Below are 16944 nucleotides of genomic sequence, written 5' to 3' on the forward strand. Positions count from 1 at the left end.
CTCAACCCTGGATACGACCTAGCAACCAAACAATGAGCCTAGCAACACAAACTAGCTAATTCCATAGCCTACTGTACCCATATATCTATGACTGTAGCTACCCGATATTGCTAGATAGCAATGAGGGAAGTGTAGGCTACTGTATATTTGCTGTGCAACATATAAATCGTCCAGCTGTCAAACCTAGTTGCCAACAAACTATGTATGATAGCCAGATTGTCCTCAACTCCAAAAGTATTGTTTTCATGTCGTGGTATATCACTGTCAGTCGTATCTTACGTTCATTGCGAGTTGATTTGCGAGGATGGGCTGTGTCATATCATTATGTGAAGCAACAGGGTATTAGAATCCAGTATTTGCCTCTTCACACTGTGATATATTTGGATGCCGTATATATTGTAAATGAATAAACGAGGCGGAGACCGTTTTCCATATGTCTGGCTTCTTTTGCTGCAACTCTTAGACTGGCGTTGCAAAATCATATCTGGCTACTACACCACTAACGTGCACCACCACGTTATAACATGAAGTGAAAAAACAGTTTTTGATTTAGGGACAGTGAGGTGTCTGGCTATCATGAAGAGTTTGTTGGCAAATAGATTTGACAACTGGACAATGGATGCATTGCACAGCAAATATGTAGTATCCAACACTTCGTTCATGGCTAGCTAGCAATGGTACAGCAGGCTATGGGATTAGCTCATTTGGGTTGCTGTCAAAGACAGCGCATTAATTTAGATCGGTAATTAAACTTCAGCCGAACTACGTGTGCATATACACGGTTTTAACGCACGTCTGCTGGCCAATCAGAAAAGATATTCCATTTAGAACTCACAGAATTGTTCAAAATCTAAATGAAGAACGGCTCCCACACTGTTAAAAATGAAGAGGCATCAGAGATACAAAAATAGGGTTTTTAATGCATGGTGAAAAAGTGGAAAAGTGAATATGTAAAAAAAAAAAGCCTGAATGGTCTGAATGACCGAAACATTCTTTCTTTTCACTTTGCCACTTTTACACTTTTACACCATGCATTAAAATCCCTATTTTTGTATCTGGGATGCATCCTCATTTTTAACAGTGTGCGGGCTAATTTTGCACCACTTTGCTTACGCACCTGCTTTACTCTCCAATCAGCCAGAATCAAGGAGTGCAAACTTTTCCTGCTATTTTAAATCACATAACTGTATTACATCTGTGCAAATAATATTAACCTAACCAAATCTTCATGTTTCGCTTTTGGGGCTGGCAATGGAGTTCTTTGTTCCACCCGTGTCCTTCATGGTGTCAGTGGCGGTTTGGGAGAGGGACAGGAGCCTTGGCTCTCAAAGCTGGTTGCTCTTCCTGGCCACTGGAGAAAATACACAACCTATAAAAATTACTATTTGACAGACTTAAGTACACCATCTTCAAAATTTATTCGATGAATTGCATGCACAAACACCCCTGATGTGTTGAATGAAAATTGAGTGATGAGTGATCTTCATATTTTCATGCATTTATCAAGGATATCGTCTTGTTATACTAAGCCCATAGATTGTGCTCTCAAAACTGTCATCAAATTTGGTTTGGGATTCTCACCCCTTACTACTGAGCAAGGAGACAGGATGGCCAGCCATTGCAACCATGCTGAAAAATTATCCAGTTTCCCAATCAAACTAACTTGGTGGATACTGGCACTTTGCCAATTAATTGTTTGGAATAAACCTCAGTCTATCATAAATGTTGTGAGAATCAGACAAAATCCTTGCATCTTTGTCATGCTACACCACTATATATGTGGATCCATTGACAAGGGTATTTTCCAGAGCTCTATGGTTGGCTACACGACATGTTTTCTCCTCATGTTCAGAAACCAATGTGATGTAGCTGAGCACCCGGGAGCTCTGGAAAGCCTTGCAATTGGGTTGTACCTCCTCTTACTTTGAGAAAAAAAGAACAGGCCTCTACCTCTCCCAGAGCATGCCAGTGTGTGATGGGCTTGCGAGGGTAAGCTAACATCTCGTTCCAGTGGTCGCGTCCCAGACCCTCAGCGTCAGGCCCTGTCCGACACACACCGATCACTTCGTTGTGCCCTACCCTGTAGATATAACACACACACATGCACGCACACACGCACGCACGCACGCAAAACCTGTTACTGACTCATAAGGCTGACTCATAACAGAAATACTGTTAACAGACGACACACTAAAACACTCACATGCAAAACACACTCATACACTTGCATGCATACAGTATGATACATATCAGTAAATGTACACAATCAAAAAAATAAATATGAAAATGGATATAAAAACAACAAATATTAAAAAGTAGCTTTGTCTTGCTCTGAGCACACAGCAAAGCTTATGGACCCTGAACGCCTTTTTTGAATCTGATGAAATCACGCTGAACCTCTAATTGCAGTCAATTACTGTACAGTATGCAATTTCTGTGTGAAATCCACTAAGTGGTCATTATTAGACTGATTTATGTGCCAGACTTTCCTTTAAGAGTTTGTTCATGAAGTTCACTCCAGTTCAACTTGATTTCTACAGACCACATTTGTAAACTGACCTTGGCGAGTACAGCTATGATCACACATATTGTAAACGGTATGATCTCACTTAGCCTGTAGTATGTTGAGCACCATTATGTTCATTATAAATAATCTCCCCATGGTGCATTGAGTGTGCAGTACTGCCTTCAGGAGTGTTCAACTCACCGGTCGTAGTCCATCACCATTATGGACAAGCTGACCTGCTCCACGTTCTCAGGAGGGATGTCGAAGATGATGGCTTCGTTGTACACCGGGTTGAGCGTGCTCTTCTTCGTGGTGGTTTTCCTTTTCTTCAGCCTCCGTCCGTCACAGATCAGAGAAACCTTCACGTAGGGGTCTAGGGAAACGGCGGAAATATACGTATATTCAGGTCATACCGGCGTCACGATCAAATCAAATCAAATCTTACATTGTCCCTTCGTCAGACTTTGTGAGGACTGATCACAGACTCCTCTATCCCCTGCTCATTCTTGTCAAGGGCACAGCATGTACCCACAAAGCCATTTAATCACTTCCTATTACATGTCTCTTCTTACTGTGTCTTCTACAGCAATAACTCAATCATGGCATTTCTGAGCGCCTTCATGTTTCACAGTGATGTACCACTAACTGAGATGCTAGCAGTGTTATTGGGTACAGTGTGTTCCATCCGGAGCTGTGACAGTGTTACCTGAGGAGCCAGTGATGTCCATAGCTTTGAGGTTCCTACATTTGATGACCGTCAGGGTCATCCTGCCCGCGGTGGGAAGGTAGCAGAGCGAGTACATGATCTCCCCCAGGTCTACACTCTCCTGGAGATGCACATAAGAGAGAACACACTCACGTGTTAGGGTGCCTGCACACTGCCCCTGCCAACGCCAAAACCCAACACCAACGTTGGATTGGTGTGCCAGTGTTTGTTGGTGACTGTTGCCGATAGTTGGGTGGATTTTAAAGCTGAATTTTTACTCTTCCAATATTCTAAGAACAGCAGCCAACTTTGGAATGTTGGGTGTTGGGAGTTGGTTGGCCTTGGTTGAGGCAGTATGCAGGCACCATTAGAGTGTGCTAAAGTGTATTAAAAGCACCATTCAGACTATTACGGTAGCTACAGTACATAATGAGGTGGTGTGAAGTGCTGCATAGAGAGAGACGACTGCAAAATAACTGGGATAGGATCGCTGCCAGGATTGTAATTTAACAAAATTGCTTCAGTAAATATTCAGCATCCAAAGATGTCTAAAAACAAAGAGATGATACAGTATAGCTGTTTACTTTAAACTGTATAGTGTGTCATGCCTAAACCTGGAGATTAACATGTCCAGTGAAATAACAGCCACAAATCAAGAAAGATGCACAGCATCAATGTGAACTGCTTATGGCTGGTAGGCTCTCTAATGTTCAGACATACAAGTAATGTTTGCTCTCGATCCAAGTATGGAAATAAGGACAAACAAGATATGTGACATTAAAAAAGATTATGCACTCATGTTCTTGTTGTAATGCCTTCACAAACACCGAGTCCTAATGCCATCACAAACGCCAAATCCTGTAATGACACTTTAGAGATAAGCTTCTATCGGCCATACAGTGAATATAGGTATATATTATGCTGTTCAGTGCGCTGACACAATCACTTTATTAAAGTTGTAAATATGACATGTTCTTTCAGAGAATGCTATACAATCTATAACACAATTATGATATGTAAAAGTATGATCATGTTTGCAGTAGAGTTTCTGTGCTTAATCAGAGCTAAATCAAAATCTACTATTTTGATATGCACCGCCCTCCCCCATCCTCCATGTAAACTAGGACTCAACCTGGTTTCAATCCAAAAGTCAGTCATAAAATGATTGTGTTAAAATTCAGAATTCTGCTAAATACCCCTCCCCTCCCATCCACTTCTGCACTTAATACCAGGGCATAAATTCCTCTTTCACAGCGTCACCCCTCTTGTCCCCTAGTACTGTCACTGGCAGGATAAACTCATGGAATCAAACAGCTATCAGGCCAGAGGTCATCGACCTGTCCTCATCAACTGTCTGTAGTCGTCATAGAAACGTAACTTTGGCTTTTCAGGCAATGTATCCTGTATCCCTGCTCTTCTCTACCTGTGTCAACAGTTATGTGAGGAATCTGACAATTTCACCCAGAAAAAGTAGTTTGTGAAATATAGCACTGTAAGGAATGCTGGTAACAACCTTTCAGCAGTGTAATGAGTCCAGGTGGCGAATGTTTATGTAATGTTTTGGCAATTTACTCTGATTTGGCAATTATGTTGTCAACACAAAACTGAAAATAGCTTGTTATAATATATATAAACTACAGGGGGTTAAGACAGGGTATTCACTGTTTTCCAGCTGACTTGATCTCAGAAAGTGAAATGACGTTACAAGAGGGCTTACACAGCATAAGAGCATTGCACACTTCACAAGCTTTTTTTGTTGTTGATTTATTGCTGTAATTCAAAGTAAAGTCCCAATACTGTGACAAAGCCACCAAAAGCATCATCCCTAAAAATGTTTTGGTGTGAAGATGACACTTTGAAAGTCATTAGTGTGAATTAAAAAGGTAATTTGTTGAATTAAAAACTGTCACAATGAAATTGATGGAAGGCAGCTGTTGTTATTAACCATTATACATCCAATTGTTGGAAGATTTGTTCAAGCAATGTAATTAATAAGAGACCGTATTACACCACTGTCAAAGGTTTGTAGATACCGAGCGAGATATGAAAAGGCCTAACAAAATGTGATGAGACCTAATAACTGAGTGAACATTACAGGGACAACCCATCAACACAACATTGCACAAAATATGCATGTGTTGCTGTCAACATCAATGGAAGTAAACAAAGCATTCTGTCCACACTTAAGAGACAATCTTGGAAGTAACTGTGCTCTTTCATTTCAAGCTGAGCTCTTTCATTGAACTGCAAACTGTCAAAGTTACAGAACACATGTATAGCCCCTAGACAGACCACACATTTAGCAAATCAACATAGGAACTTCATATCAAAAGCACTATGGTTTTGGGATAGGCGTATCACATTAGTGCCCATGGCAATCTCTGTCCAGCTGCTAAAAATAAAAAGTTTTATTAATCCCCTTCCCTTGATCCTTTGCATTTGACCCACCCTAACACAAGGAGCAGTGGGCTACTGCGATACAGTGCCCAGGGACCAGCTCCAGATCTTTGACATGTCCTTGGTCAGGGGCACTGACAGGAGTATTAACCCTAACATACAGTACCTGTCTTTGATCGTGAGAGGAAACCGGAGCACAAACACAGGGAGAACATGCAAACTCCACAAAGGACCTGAGATGACCGGGATTCGAACCCATGACCTTGCTGTGAGGCAACAGCACTGAGCCACTGTGCTGGCCAAAAGCCCAGTCTTACTAACACCTTGACCTGTCCCCAAGCCAATACCCTGCTCATAATAAGTGATAAGCAAAATTACAATTTCAAACTGGGAGTTAACATAAAACGAGCAAGCCCAACAAGCATATTTCTTTATGATATTTATTGTGTAAAGAGTTCTTGTCCTTAACCATCATGGTGTGTCATTGAGTTCAAATCAAGCACATTCCCTGTTTCTGTTGGGCTAAGACTCAGGTGCAACAAATCTACTATAATCCAACAGAATTTACACACACACATTGGTCGTTGTAGATCAGAACCTTTTCTCAAACTCACAATCTGCATTTATGTTCACTATAGTGCAGTGCCCACCGGGGTCTATGCATGTTGTGTGTGTGCCTGTACATGCATCAGGAGTATCCATATCTCTTCACTTTTTTCCACATTTTGTTGTTACAGCCATGTTCCAAAATTGATTAAATTTAAATTTCCCTCAAAAATCTACACACAATACCCTGTAATGAAAAAGTGAAAAAATATGTTTAGACATGTCTGCAAATGTATTAAAATAAATAAAAAATAAAAAATAAAAATCACATGTACCTGTAAGTATTCACTCCATTTGCTATGACACTATGTTTCCACTGATGATCATGCTTGAGAACTTGATTGGAGTCCACCTGTGGTAAATTCAATTGAGTGGACATGATTTGAAAAGGTACACACCTGTTTATATCAGTTGACAGTGTATGTCAGAGCAGAAACCAAGCCATGAAGTCAAAGGAATTGTCTGTAGACAATTGTACTGAGGCACAGATCTGGGGAAGGGTACAAAAAAAGGTCTGCAGTATTGAAGATCCCGAAGAGCACAGTGGTCTCCATCATTCATAAATCGAAGACGTTTGGAACCACCAGCACTCTTCCTAGAGCTGGCCGCCTGGCCAAACTGAGTAATCAGGGGAGAATCCAGGGAGGTGACCAAGAACCGGATGGTCACTCTGACAGAGCTCCAGCGTTCCTCTGTGGGGAACAGGGTAGTGGCCAGATGGAAGCTTCTCCTCAGTAAAAGGCACATGACAGCCTGCTTGGAGTTTGTCAAAAGGCACCTAAAGGACTCTCATACCATGAGAAACAAGATTCTCTGGTCTGCAGATCCCAAGATTGAACTCTTTGGCCTTGTATGTCACCACTTCGTCGAGTGCCCCAAAAGTTTGAGGTACCCCACCACTTCGTTGCGCACAGAGTGCGATGCTAAATGGTTACAATGAGACAGTGAAGGCTTCTTTGGTCAAGTCTGTAGGAAAGCGTCACGTCTGTAGGAAACCAGGCACCACACATCACCTGGCTAATACCATCCCTACGGGGAAGCATGGTGGTGGCAGCATCATGCTGTGGGGATGTTTTTCAATGGCAGGAACTAGGAGACAAGTCAGGATAGAGGGAAAGATGAACGGAGTAAAATACAGAGAGATTCTTGATGAAAACCTGCTCCAGAGCGCTCAGGGCCTCAGACTGGGGTGAAGGTTTGCCTTCCAGCAGCCAATGACCCTAAGCACAAAGCCAAGACAACAAAGGAGTGGCTTCAGGACAAGTCTGTGAATGTCCTTGAGTGGCCCAGACAGAGCCCAGACTTGAACCTGATTGAACATCTCTGGAAAGATGTGAAAATAGCTGTGCAGCGACGCTCCCCATCTAACCTGGTCAGTGGTAAATGGACTGCACTTATATAGCACTTTTATCCAAAGCACTTTACAATGAAGCCCTCTCAATCACCCATTTACACACACATTCACACACCAATGGCAGAAGCTGCCATGCAAGGTACTAGCCTGCTCATTGGGAGCAATTTGGGGTTCAGTGTCTTGGCCAAGGACATTTCGAAAAGGAGGAGCCAGGATTCGAACAATGGACGACCCGCTCTACCTCCTGAACTACAGCTGCCCCACAACAACCTGACAGAACTTGAGAGGATCGGCAGAGAAGGATAGGATAAATAGGCTGTAACATAACAAAATGTGGAAAAAGTGAAGGGGTGTGAGTACTTTCCATATGCACTGTATAACTCATAACACATTCTTTATAAAGGTTATTGCTATGTACTCTTACATTTTTCTTACATGCACTACATATAACTCATTTACTCAAACAATAATTCTTGAAACACCCCCTTCCTTAATAATAATAATAATAATAATAATAATAATACATCAAACTTGCATAGCGCTTTTCATAGTACTCAAAGTCGCGTTATAGTTTTTTGAAGAAATAAACTCAGTAAAGATATTTTTTCCCAAGTGAATAGCTTTTTTCCTCCAATAGCTGCTCCCAGGTCAATAGCTATTTACTCACTACCACATTAGTTTGTAATGTATATCAAGCATACTATTCTGACATTAAGACTCCAGTTTCCAGTATGCATTGCGGGTTACGATGCAATAGTCACATACAGTATGCCTAGCCTGGGGCCTGTTCACTTCGCAGTTGTTTCCCCAGTCTATGTTTGTTTTTTTTCTAAGCGGATGTTGGGCTGTGACAACCGCTGCCTACGATGCTACAATAGTAGCTATCTAATCTCAAAATGAAAAATAGATATCTAAATCCATTTGCAGCCTCAAAAAAACTGCTAAAGCTACTACTTATTTACATAATATAATGGTGAGGTTAATGTAATGGTATTACCGCCTATCACAAAGACCGGAGGCAAAGGCTTCAAAGGTGTTATCTTGTGGATCCCTCAAGTTCCTTCTACCTAATAAAAATCTGTCTTTTGGCAAACAAACGATAACGCTGCGGCATAAATAAGGAAACCAGATATTAGTAGGTGAGCTCTAGAGGCCGGAAAGGGGCTGTAGACTGGAAATGGAGTAAATAGAAACCGGGCTCTACCCCAGGCGAGGCTACATATGCCAGCCCTGAGCCCTCACAGACTGCTGGTTAGCTTTGTTAGCTTATGCTGTGGCCTGCTGAGGAGGCAACACTAGGTCTGAGGAGACAAACAAAGTGAACAAGCTGATGAGGAAGGCCAGCTCTGTCATGGGGCAACAACTGGACAGCCTGGAGGCTGTGGGGAGAGGAGGATGAGGGACAAACTGAAGTCCATCCTGGACAACCCTTCTCATCCCCTTCATGACGAGCTGTGGCAGATGGGGAGCACCTTCAGCCACAGGCTCATCCCACCTAGGTGCAACACAGAACAGTTCAGGCGCTCCTTTGTGCCGGCCACCTGTGTCAGACTCTATAACAGTGCCTGACTGTTCCTGAGTGTTGTGGTTGTGTGCATGCATGTACATATTGTATGTATGTATGGATGGACTGTGAGGCAGACAGTAGTAATTTTGGCGCTACTGTTAATAACGTCACTTAATTAAGTTATATTTTTTCAGGCGAGAAAGTAACCATATACTGTAGATTACCAATATGTGGTCAACTTATCCAATTATATTAAATTTGCTCCAATATTTTCAGAGATCACTGGCTGCGTCTGTATTCCTCTTCTGTAACATTATCTAGTGCTTAGCTAGCTACCTTAAAGGGGTAGTTCGGAATTTTGGACATAATTTATGACTTAGCCATAAAGTTGTTGATTGATGGAGAATGTTTCCAGCTGATTCCATGCTGTCCCTCGTTTGGGCGTTCACAACATGCCAATGCTAGCGCAATGGAACCGAATCGGCTAGCATTCAAAGAAAACTCACTTAAACCCTCCACAGTGCACCCAAATCAAATCAAATATGAAAACAGTCTGTCGGGGGCTCATTTGAGTTTTTATACCCTCATTTTTTAGGTCAAACTATCGTTGAACCCATTTGGTTGTTCGGACCTATATGGCTCTCTCTGTAAATAGGGAGATGGAGCTAAGCTATTATTTACCGTGAGCAGTTTTTAAGAAAAATCGATTAACATCGCAGAGCTTTCAAAACCCACCGCCCATGTTTCCCAAAACCCTTGTGCAACTGTGAGTACCTTTGACATTTCTCTGCGACACCTATTAAGACAAGCATTGCCAACCAAGCCGATAGATTTACTTAAGGTTTTTTTCCTATGGTTGGAAAAGGGACTGTAGATACGGAGAATGTTATGTTGGCTGTACCTAACAGGACCAAAAGGGGCTAGGATGACTTGTGCAAAAGCTGTCCATTTTATGACGGGGCTCAGTTCTTGTGACTGGATGGCTTGTGTAAAAGTTTAATTGTGAAAACATTGCTATATTTTCCTGATGTGGACTGTGGACTATGCCCTTATGACAGGGAATCTTCTGCCATATACATATAGAGATAAACACACCAGTGGCTGGCCAACAAACTGTGATAAATCTATTGAGGCCTAAGAAGTGTGTGGGTTGAGTAGAACGACATGTGTGGTGTATAGGGAATATAGACGATGACAGGCGTCCCCTATTTCCTTCTCTCCTTGCAAAAGCATGTTTTTGTTTTGGACTTTTTCACTGTTTTGATTTATCAGGACATAGAGAATGAGAGTTGGGCTGATGGACTATTCTGAATTACTCTCTCTGTCTTTATTGAAGGCAACAGTATGCACTTCTGTTTCAGGAGGGTTGTGTGGGTGCTTGGCTATGAAAGTAAACTTCTCCTGGCAATGGAATGATGATCACATTCAACCTCCAAGTAATGTAATACAGTGATGATTGTAGGCGTCTGCACACAACAAATCAGTCATTCACATAAAATAACATGTTTCAGAGTTTTGTAAATAAGATCCTGTTCACTACATGACTGCTTCAGAGAATACTCAAAATAACCTATACTTCTCCCTGACCATTTCTGGATAATGCACTATTTTCTCCCCATCCCCTGATTGAACAATGTCCTCATAATGTCTCACATGATAAGACAAGAGATGGGAAAAATATTAGAGATCAAATGTTGTTTAAGGTGAGGTCCCACTCACCATGGTGGCGGCATGAATGTCCTTCCATACCACAGCTTCTCTGGAAAGGTCAGAGAGCTCGAAGAGGTTGTCCACCACCACCTCGCCAATCATGTCGTGGCTGGTAAAGCGGTCAAAGTCGTAGACGCTGAAGTGCAGCTTGTGGTTGCACAGCTGGTCGTACTCCGCGGGGAAGCAGAAGGCTTCGTCGAACGTGGGGTTGAGTGTCTTGCGGTGGACGCGCGTCTGAAATTTCTTCTTCCTCTCTGGCAGCAGGTAGATCTTGACGTAAGGGTCGGAGGTTCCTGTGAAGTCCTTGGCCGGCAGGTCCAGGGCCTTGAGGATCCTCACCACCAAAGCCTGGTCCTCGTAGTCGTAGCGTAGCGAGAAGCTCAGCTTGCCACATGTCTCCACGGGCTCTTTGGCCCCATCCTCTGAATCTACTGACTTCTGTTTGTAGAGCTCAGGCTTGATTCGGCCGATGCTTACGGTAGAAGACTGGCGGATTGGCAGTGTGTCCATACTAAAGTCAACACTGGTGACGTTCATCTGTCGAGGCAGGTGGCGGCGGAATGAATTGTGCCTGTCAAAAAAGGAACATTGTTAACTTCTTCCTTAACTGTTAATTATGCTACTAGTTTACTAGGCTCCTCTTATCCAAGACAAGATTCGTTTGCTTGTGGTTTTGAGCAAAGATACCTGAAGATGTACTTGGCTTCAGTTTGAACTCTGGACATCCTGGAGGTTCAACTGAACGATTGCATTTTACATTCATTCAGACATTTCTTGGTAATCTAGGACCCCTTGAGCCCAGTTCAATGCGCCGATAATGAGTGCCATCATTTGAGCACACCATTTCTCTCCTTTACTTGTCCACGTTGTCACCTAGCAACTAGCACTCCCCCCTCCTCTGGCACTAAGAAGATCACAGCAATATGAAGCCACGGTGCACATAGGGCACTCAGGTGCTACACCAAATAGACATGTTACACTCAAACCTCTTGGATTAGCCAGACAAAATATTTACAGATGAAAACAGAGCTGTTTCCTCGGTGTGTCTCTTTTCCTCTATGAAACATTACAGGCATTGTGTATACTGAATGTCTATGAAAGACCATGAATAAGAGAAGCATTAGAAAAACATACACTGCTGGAATTTAAGATGAATGAATATACAGTAGTAACATCGACAACAACAACAACAACAACAACAGAGGGGCAATGGAAGAAAAGAAAAACCAGGATAGAAAAGAAAGACAAGATGAGGATCAATGGAGAGAAGGGAAGGAGTGACAGTCGGCAATTTGCCCTGTCTGCTGCGTGTGTAACTCATGAGGAGCCTGGACTCAATAAGTTGTATCACCATTCCTAATGACAATCTAGAGAAACTGTCAATAATGGCTTCCTCTGAGAGATGGAGTACAGCTGCTTAGTGGGTCCCAGTAGGACTTGCAGCTTGCAGCGTGTCAGTTCCCACCCTGCGAAACCGCTAATTACACATGCGCCCGTCCAAGCGCAGTTGCCGAAAACAAAGAGAAAGAGTAGCTGATTGTTTAATTACTGGGGTCGTTTACCGGTGTTGCCATGGCAGCGTGACTGAAGCGCACGCCCAGCGCAGGACGTGGCCTTGGGTGATTACAGGGCTGGGAACTGAAATGAGGAGGGGGGTAATGGTCGCCGGCTTACGAGCTTGGCAGGGAGGTGTTCCTCCTGGTCATCTAGAGAGCAAAGCGTGCGGCACTCCGCTCTCCCATGATGCCATGTGTCACGCCGTTTTAAGGTCACTAGTCGCAATCGGTCATGAACAGTCACACTGACAGTTGTCATGTTCTGTTCATGCTTAAAAAAAAAAATGATATCGTAAATGTCACATCACGTCTTCCACTTGTCAGAGGGTTCTATAGTGCAACAGAATGGACGATGAAGGGCATGCGTCACGATGATGCTTCTTGGATTGTGTAACTTGCTTTAAGCATGATTTCACAGAGCTTAGTACTGTATTTTTACATAACGAAACCCCAGAGACAGGAATGAGGGCACTAGAGATGGGGACACATCCCTGGAGGGGGTGCTGTACCTGGAGGAGGAGGTGGGCTCAGTGGTCTGCCTCTGGATCTTGGCCTGCTGGCTGAGCCTCTCTCTCAGGGCCGTCTGTACCTCAGCGGGGATGTCAGGGGACGTCTGGCTGATCTTCATGGCCGCCTCCAGGAGCTTGACCGAGCTCCGCCCATTCACCTTCACCTCCGGGACCTTCTTCTTCTCCTCCTCCGTCGCCACCTTGGACTCGATAACGGGCAGAGGGCCCGGAGGCGGAGCCTCTGGGAGCACGCCCCGGAGGCCATTGTTGTCGGGGTGAGACGAGAGTGCCTTGCTCCTCCAGATGGGCCAGCACAGCTTCCAAAAGACAAAGAGAGAGACTACCAACAGGGCGAGGCCACAGAAACCCACGACCACAGCAAGGAGACTGACAGAGATGTCTACGAGCAACCATGGAGAGACAGGGAGAAAGAGGGAGAGGTGGAGAGAGAGAGAGAGAGACAAGCAAGCGATGGACAGAGAGACAGACAAACATGCAAGAAAGAGAAAAAAAGGAGAGAGAAAGCAAGCTGTAAGAAAGGAGAGGTTGCAAAATGCACTTCTGGTAGGCAAGAGGATGTTAGAAAGTCATACAGCCTCATTGACCACAAGGATCTTCATCAGAATAGGATTAAAAAGGAAAAAATCAATTGCCAAGAGCCATGACCAAGCCTTTCCTCACAGTTCTATAATGGGGTTTCTATTCTTCTGCATAATATACAAAAAAAACAATATGTTCTCTTACTTTAGTAAGATTTTTAAATAGAAATATCATAGGCCTAGGAGTAGGCTATAGCCTATGTGCGTCATACATTGTTTTGCACTGTATGTTCTTATGTCCTAAAGTTACATGTTTGGCACAGCATGTAGCCTACTATGGTCAGATTTACAAGTGTCATCCACATACATTCGAACATGTTAGAATGAGTGATTTTTGCTACATTGCCTAGCTAACCTAAACAGAAACATAAACAGGCGGTTGTCTATGTTTAGATCTGGCTGACAATGCAATAGCCTATGACTAATTGCAGATGGTCCGTTGGCGCAGACCAGTTTGAGGGAATGAGAGCAATGATGATCATTGAGAAAATGTTGTCTATCTACTGTATCTGTATCAATCGTCAATCTCATTGATCACTATGAATAAAAAACATAATCCATTATTAAGTGATGCAAAAACACAGCGCACAGAGCATGAATCAAATCTGCCTCGCGATTCACAACTCTGTTGCACCTGTTGAGCCTCTGAAAGTGACTCGCGGGCAGAGCCGAAAAGAAGTCACACCACATGAATGAGGGAATGTATGCATCCCCGGTTTAGAATCATACATGGACTCGTTTCTTTAACAAGAAACGTCCAAACCATTGCGGAAGAGTAGGCTACTCCTTATCCATAATATTTCCCGAAACCTTCCCTATTAGCCTAATTGCCTAACGGCTCGATTAGGCGATAGCGAAGAAAAAAAGTTACTGGAGCTGGAGTCAGCTGAAGTTATCAAGTCGTGCAACAGTTTCGCCGCATAACCACCTGCGCATCCATCTAAAACCAAACAAACAGCAGTATGGCAAAGGGGGAGGCAAGCTTGGGATAGAGGGATAGGAAATGTTGATTTGGTCCTATTTACCTGCGCTTCCTTTACCTGGTAAGCTGCTCTCCAGTGGAAATATACCCGAGCATTTCTCCCGATCTACGTGCCCAGCGAGACAGAGTTCCGTCACAATTTGGAGGGCCCTTTGGCACAGGCTGACGCTGTCATCTGTCCGGGCACTCATGTCTCTCCTGTTAAGCCATTGCACGTTGGACGAGCCGGGAGCGCGGTGATTCATTTGGTCACCCTGCTGAGTGCAGCCTCTCAGCGGCAGATTGCAGAGTGCGCGTCGCGTCCGCATCCATATCCAGACTGCTGGTGTGACCGCCCGCGCGCTTCTTGCGCTCGAACAAAAGATCCTTAGCGCTTGTTGTCCAGCCCACCACTGTCCAATAGGAATGAAGCTTAGCTCAGCATCAAGACGGATAGATTTAAGCAATGGACTGAGGAATGTAATTATTGACTCCCTAACTCATTAGGCAATTTGAATGCTTTATCTATTTGGTTGATTGAGCTTAAATATACACAGAAGTAACATCGTCATTTGTAACCTCACATAACACTATTATTCACTGTTGCATTGTATCTATATATGATTATTGTACAAATTAAGCCCTAATTTCAACAGTGTCATTTTTTAAATGACACTCTATAGCCTAACTATAGCACGTGCACTATAGGGAACAAACAAAAAATCAAATCCAAAAACAAAACATACAGTGAGGTATTCGCACACACACACACACACACACACACACACACACACACACACACACACACACACACACAGTGACAAAAGTGTCCACTGATGATTTTTTTTCTCTGCTCTTCACCCATCCCGTCGTTCTTCTCTCAAGGGCAGCTGGGGGGAGTAGGCAGCGTGCAGGGGACGCGCAGGGGGTCTTCACCAGGAACGGGCGGACAGGGTTAGCGGTCTGTTATTCTGCATGTTTTTCATATTGGGTTCTTTATGGGGAACACAGGGAGAACATGCAAACTCCGCACAGAAAGGCCCGTACTGGATATAGGGCCTCATTTACAACTTTGAGCCATTATGTTGTTGATTGAGATAATTTCAGCTGCTTCCATGCTGCCCCTCATTTGGGAAGTCATGTCTTGCTAATGCTAGTCCAATGCAATGGTACAGGCTGATGTGGGAGATGTTTTTTGATTTTGCATAATGGTCCTCAGAATAAATTAAACATGGTTAGCTCTATTCCGCATCCACTACCAAACTCATGCACTTAAACACTCCAGAGTATTTGCACCCAAAACAAATAAAATGAGGACAGACTGGGGTTTATTTGAGTGTTCATGCCATCTGTTAAGGCCTTTTACGGCGTGGCAGGAGTTTAACTCAAATGTAGGACAATGGAGGCAAGCAGAGCAGGTTCAGGTTCTTTAATCAAATCCAATCCAAAAGGAACATGAAAAACTGAGGTACACACAACAGGACATAAACAAAAGCAATGACTCAACCAGGGAACAAAGAATCAGGGCTGGTATATAAAGCAAGAGGGCCCTAACTCCTTAGGGAAGGAGGTGCAGGTGAGACTAATCAAGACGAACGACAGGTGCAGGCAATCACACAGACACAAGGGCAGGGAGTGAAGGGTTAACTGAACCGACAAGGGGAATGGGGAACAATCACAGAGGAACAGGACGGAACATGACAGTACCCCCTCCTCAAGGGCCGGATCCAGGATGGCCCAAGAGGCAGTGGCGGAGCAGGTAAGGGGACAGGGACAGCCACAAGGTCAGGGGACCCCAGAAGCGCAGATATGGGGGTCCACGGGAGCGCAGCCGCTGAGGACAGCCGGAGCACAGCCATGGGGGGACGCTGGGGCACAGCTGCGAAAGACTGCTGGAGTGCAGCCACACAAAACTGCCAGAGTGCGACACAAAACACAAGATTAAAGTGTCTGCTAAATGACCAATGTAATGCAAATGTAACTCTTTCCTTCCTGCGGTACTTAGCCATTAGCTATCGCAGCCATTAGCCATCACATTAATTTGCACAGAAAGTTCTAGTTTGTTGGGATGCTGCTGCTCTAAGACCCTGTTTACACCTTGCATTAAAATGTGTCTCCTATCGAGATTGTATCTAGATAATGATTTAGCCTGATTACATTTACACCTGGCATTAATATGCATTTCGATTACCTTCAACCCGATCCGTTTGAGATCCGATCGACTCTGTCCAGCTGACAATCGAACGTCACATCCTGTTTGTGCTTGAATATTTTCTTCTGACTAAATTGAGAGTAGACACTTTTGTCTCGTCTGGACTCCAACCTTGACCAGGATCCATTTTAATGCTTTCTTGCTAGCTGCCATCGAAGCCTGCTCCTTGCTGGTCTGTAACCGGCGCGTTCCAACGGCTACGTATTTCCGCCCACGTTGTTGATATGTGGATTAAAAACGCATTTCCATTTACACTTCTATTAAATGTGGTCGAAATGCGTCCCTGACCACCTCCGGAGGTGGTTTGGCCGATCGGATCGC

The 16944-nt window shown here is 43.8% G+C and overlaps 1 protein-coding gene across 1 annotated transcript; it reads right to left on the minus strand.

The window, feature by feature from the left end:
• Window positions 1–1279: 1279 nt before the first annotated feature.
• On the minus strand, window positions 1280–14677 carry syt10 (synaptotagmin X; the record flags this gene model as incomplete). The annotated part of the gene is made up of 7 exons (XM_084447576.1): window positions 1280–1351; window positions 1951–2080; window positions 2708–2879; window positions 3213–3333; window positions 10796–11357; window positions 12852–13251; window positions 14476–14677. The coding sequence occupies 7 exons, from the start codon at window positions 14675–14677 to the stop codon at window positions 1280–1282; spliced, it is 1659 nt and encodes a 552-aa protein (XP_084303702.1).
• Window positions 14678–16944: the final 2267 nt, after the last annotated feature.

This window comes from Borostomias antarcticus (genome assembly GCF_949987555.1).
Source record: "Borostomias antarcticus genome assembly, chromosome: 13".
Lineage (NCBI taxonomy): Eukaryota > Metazoa > Chordata > Actinopteri > Stomiiformes > Stomiidae > Borostomias > Borostomias antarcticus.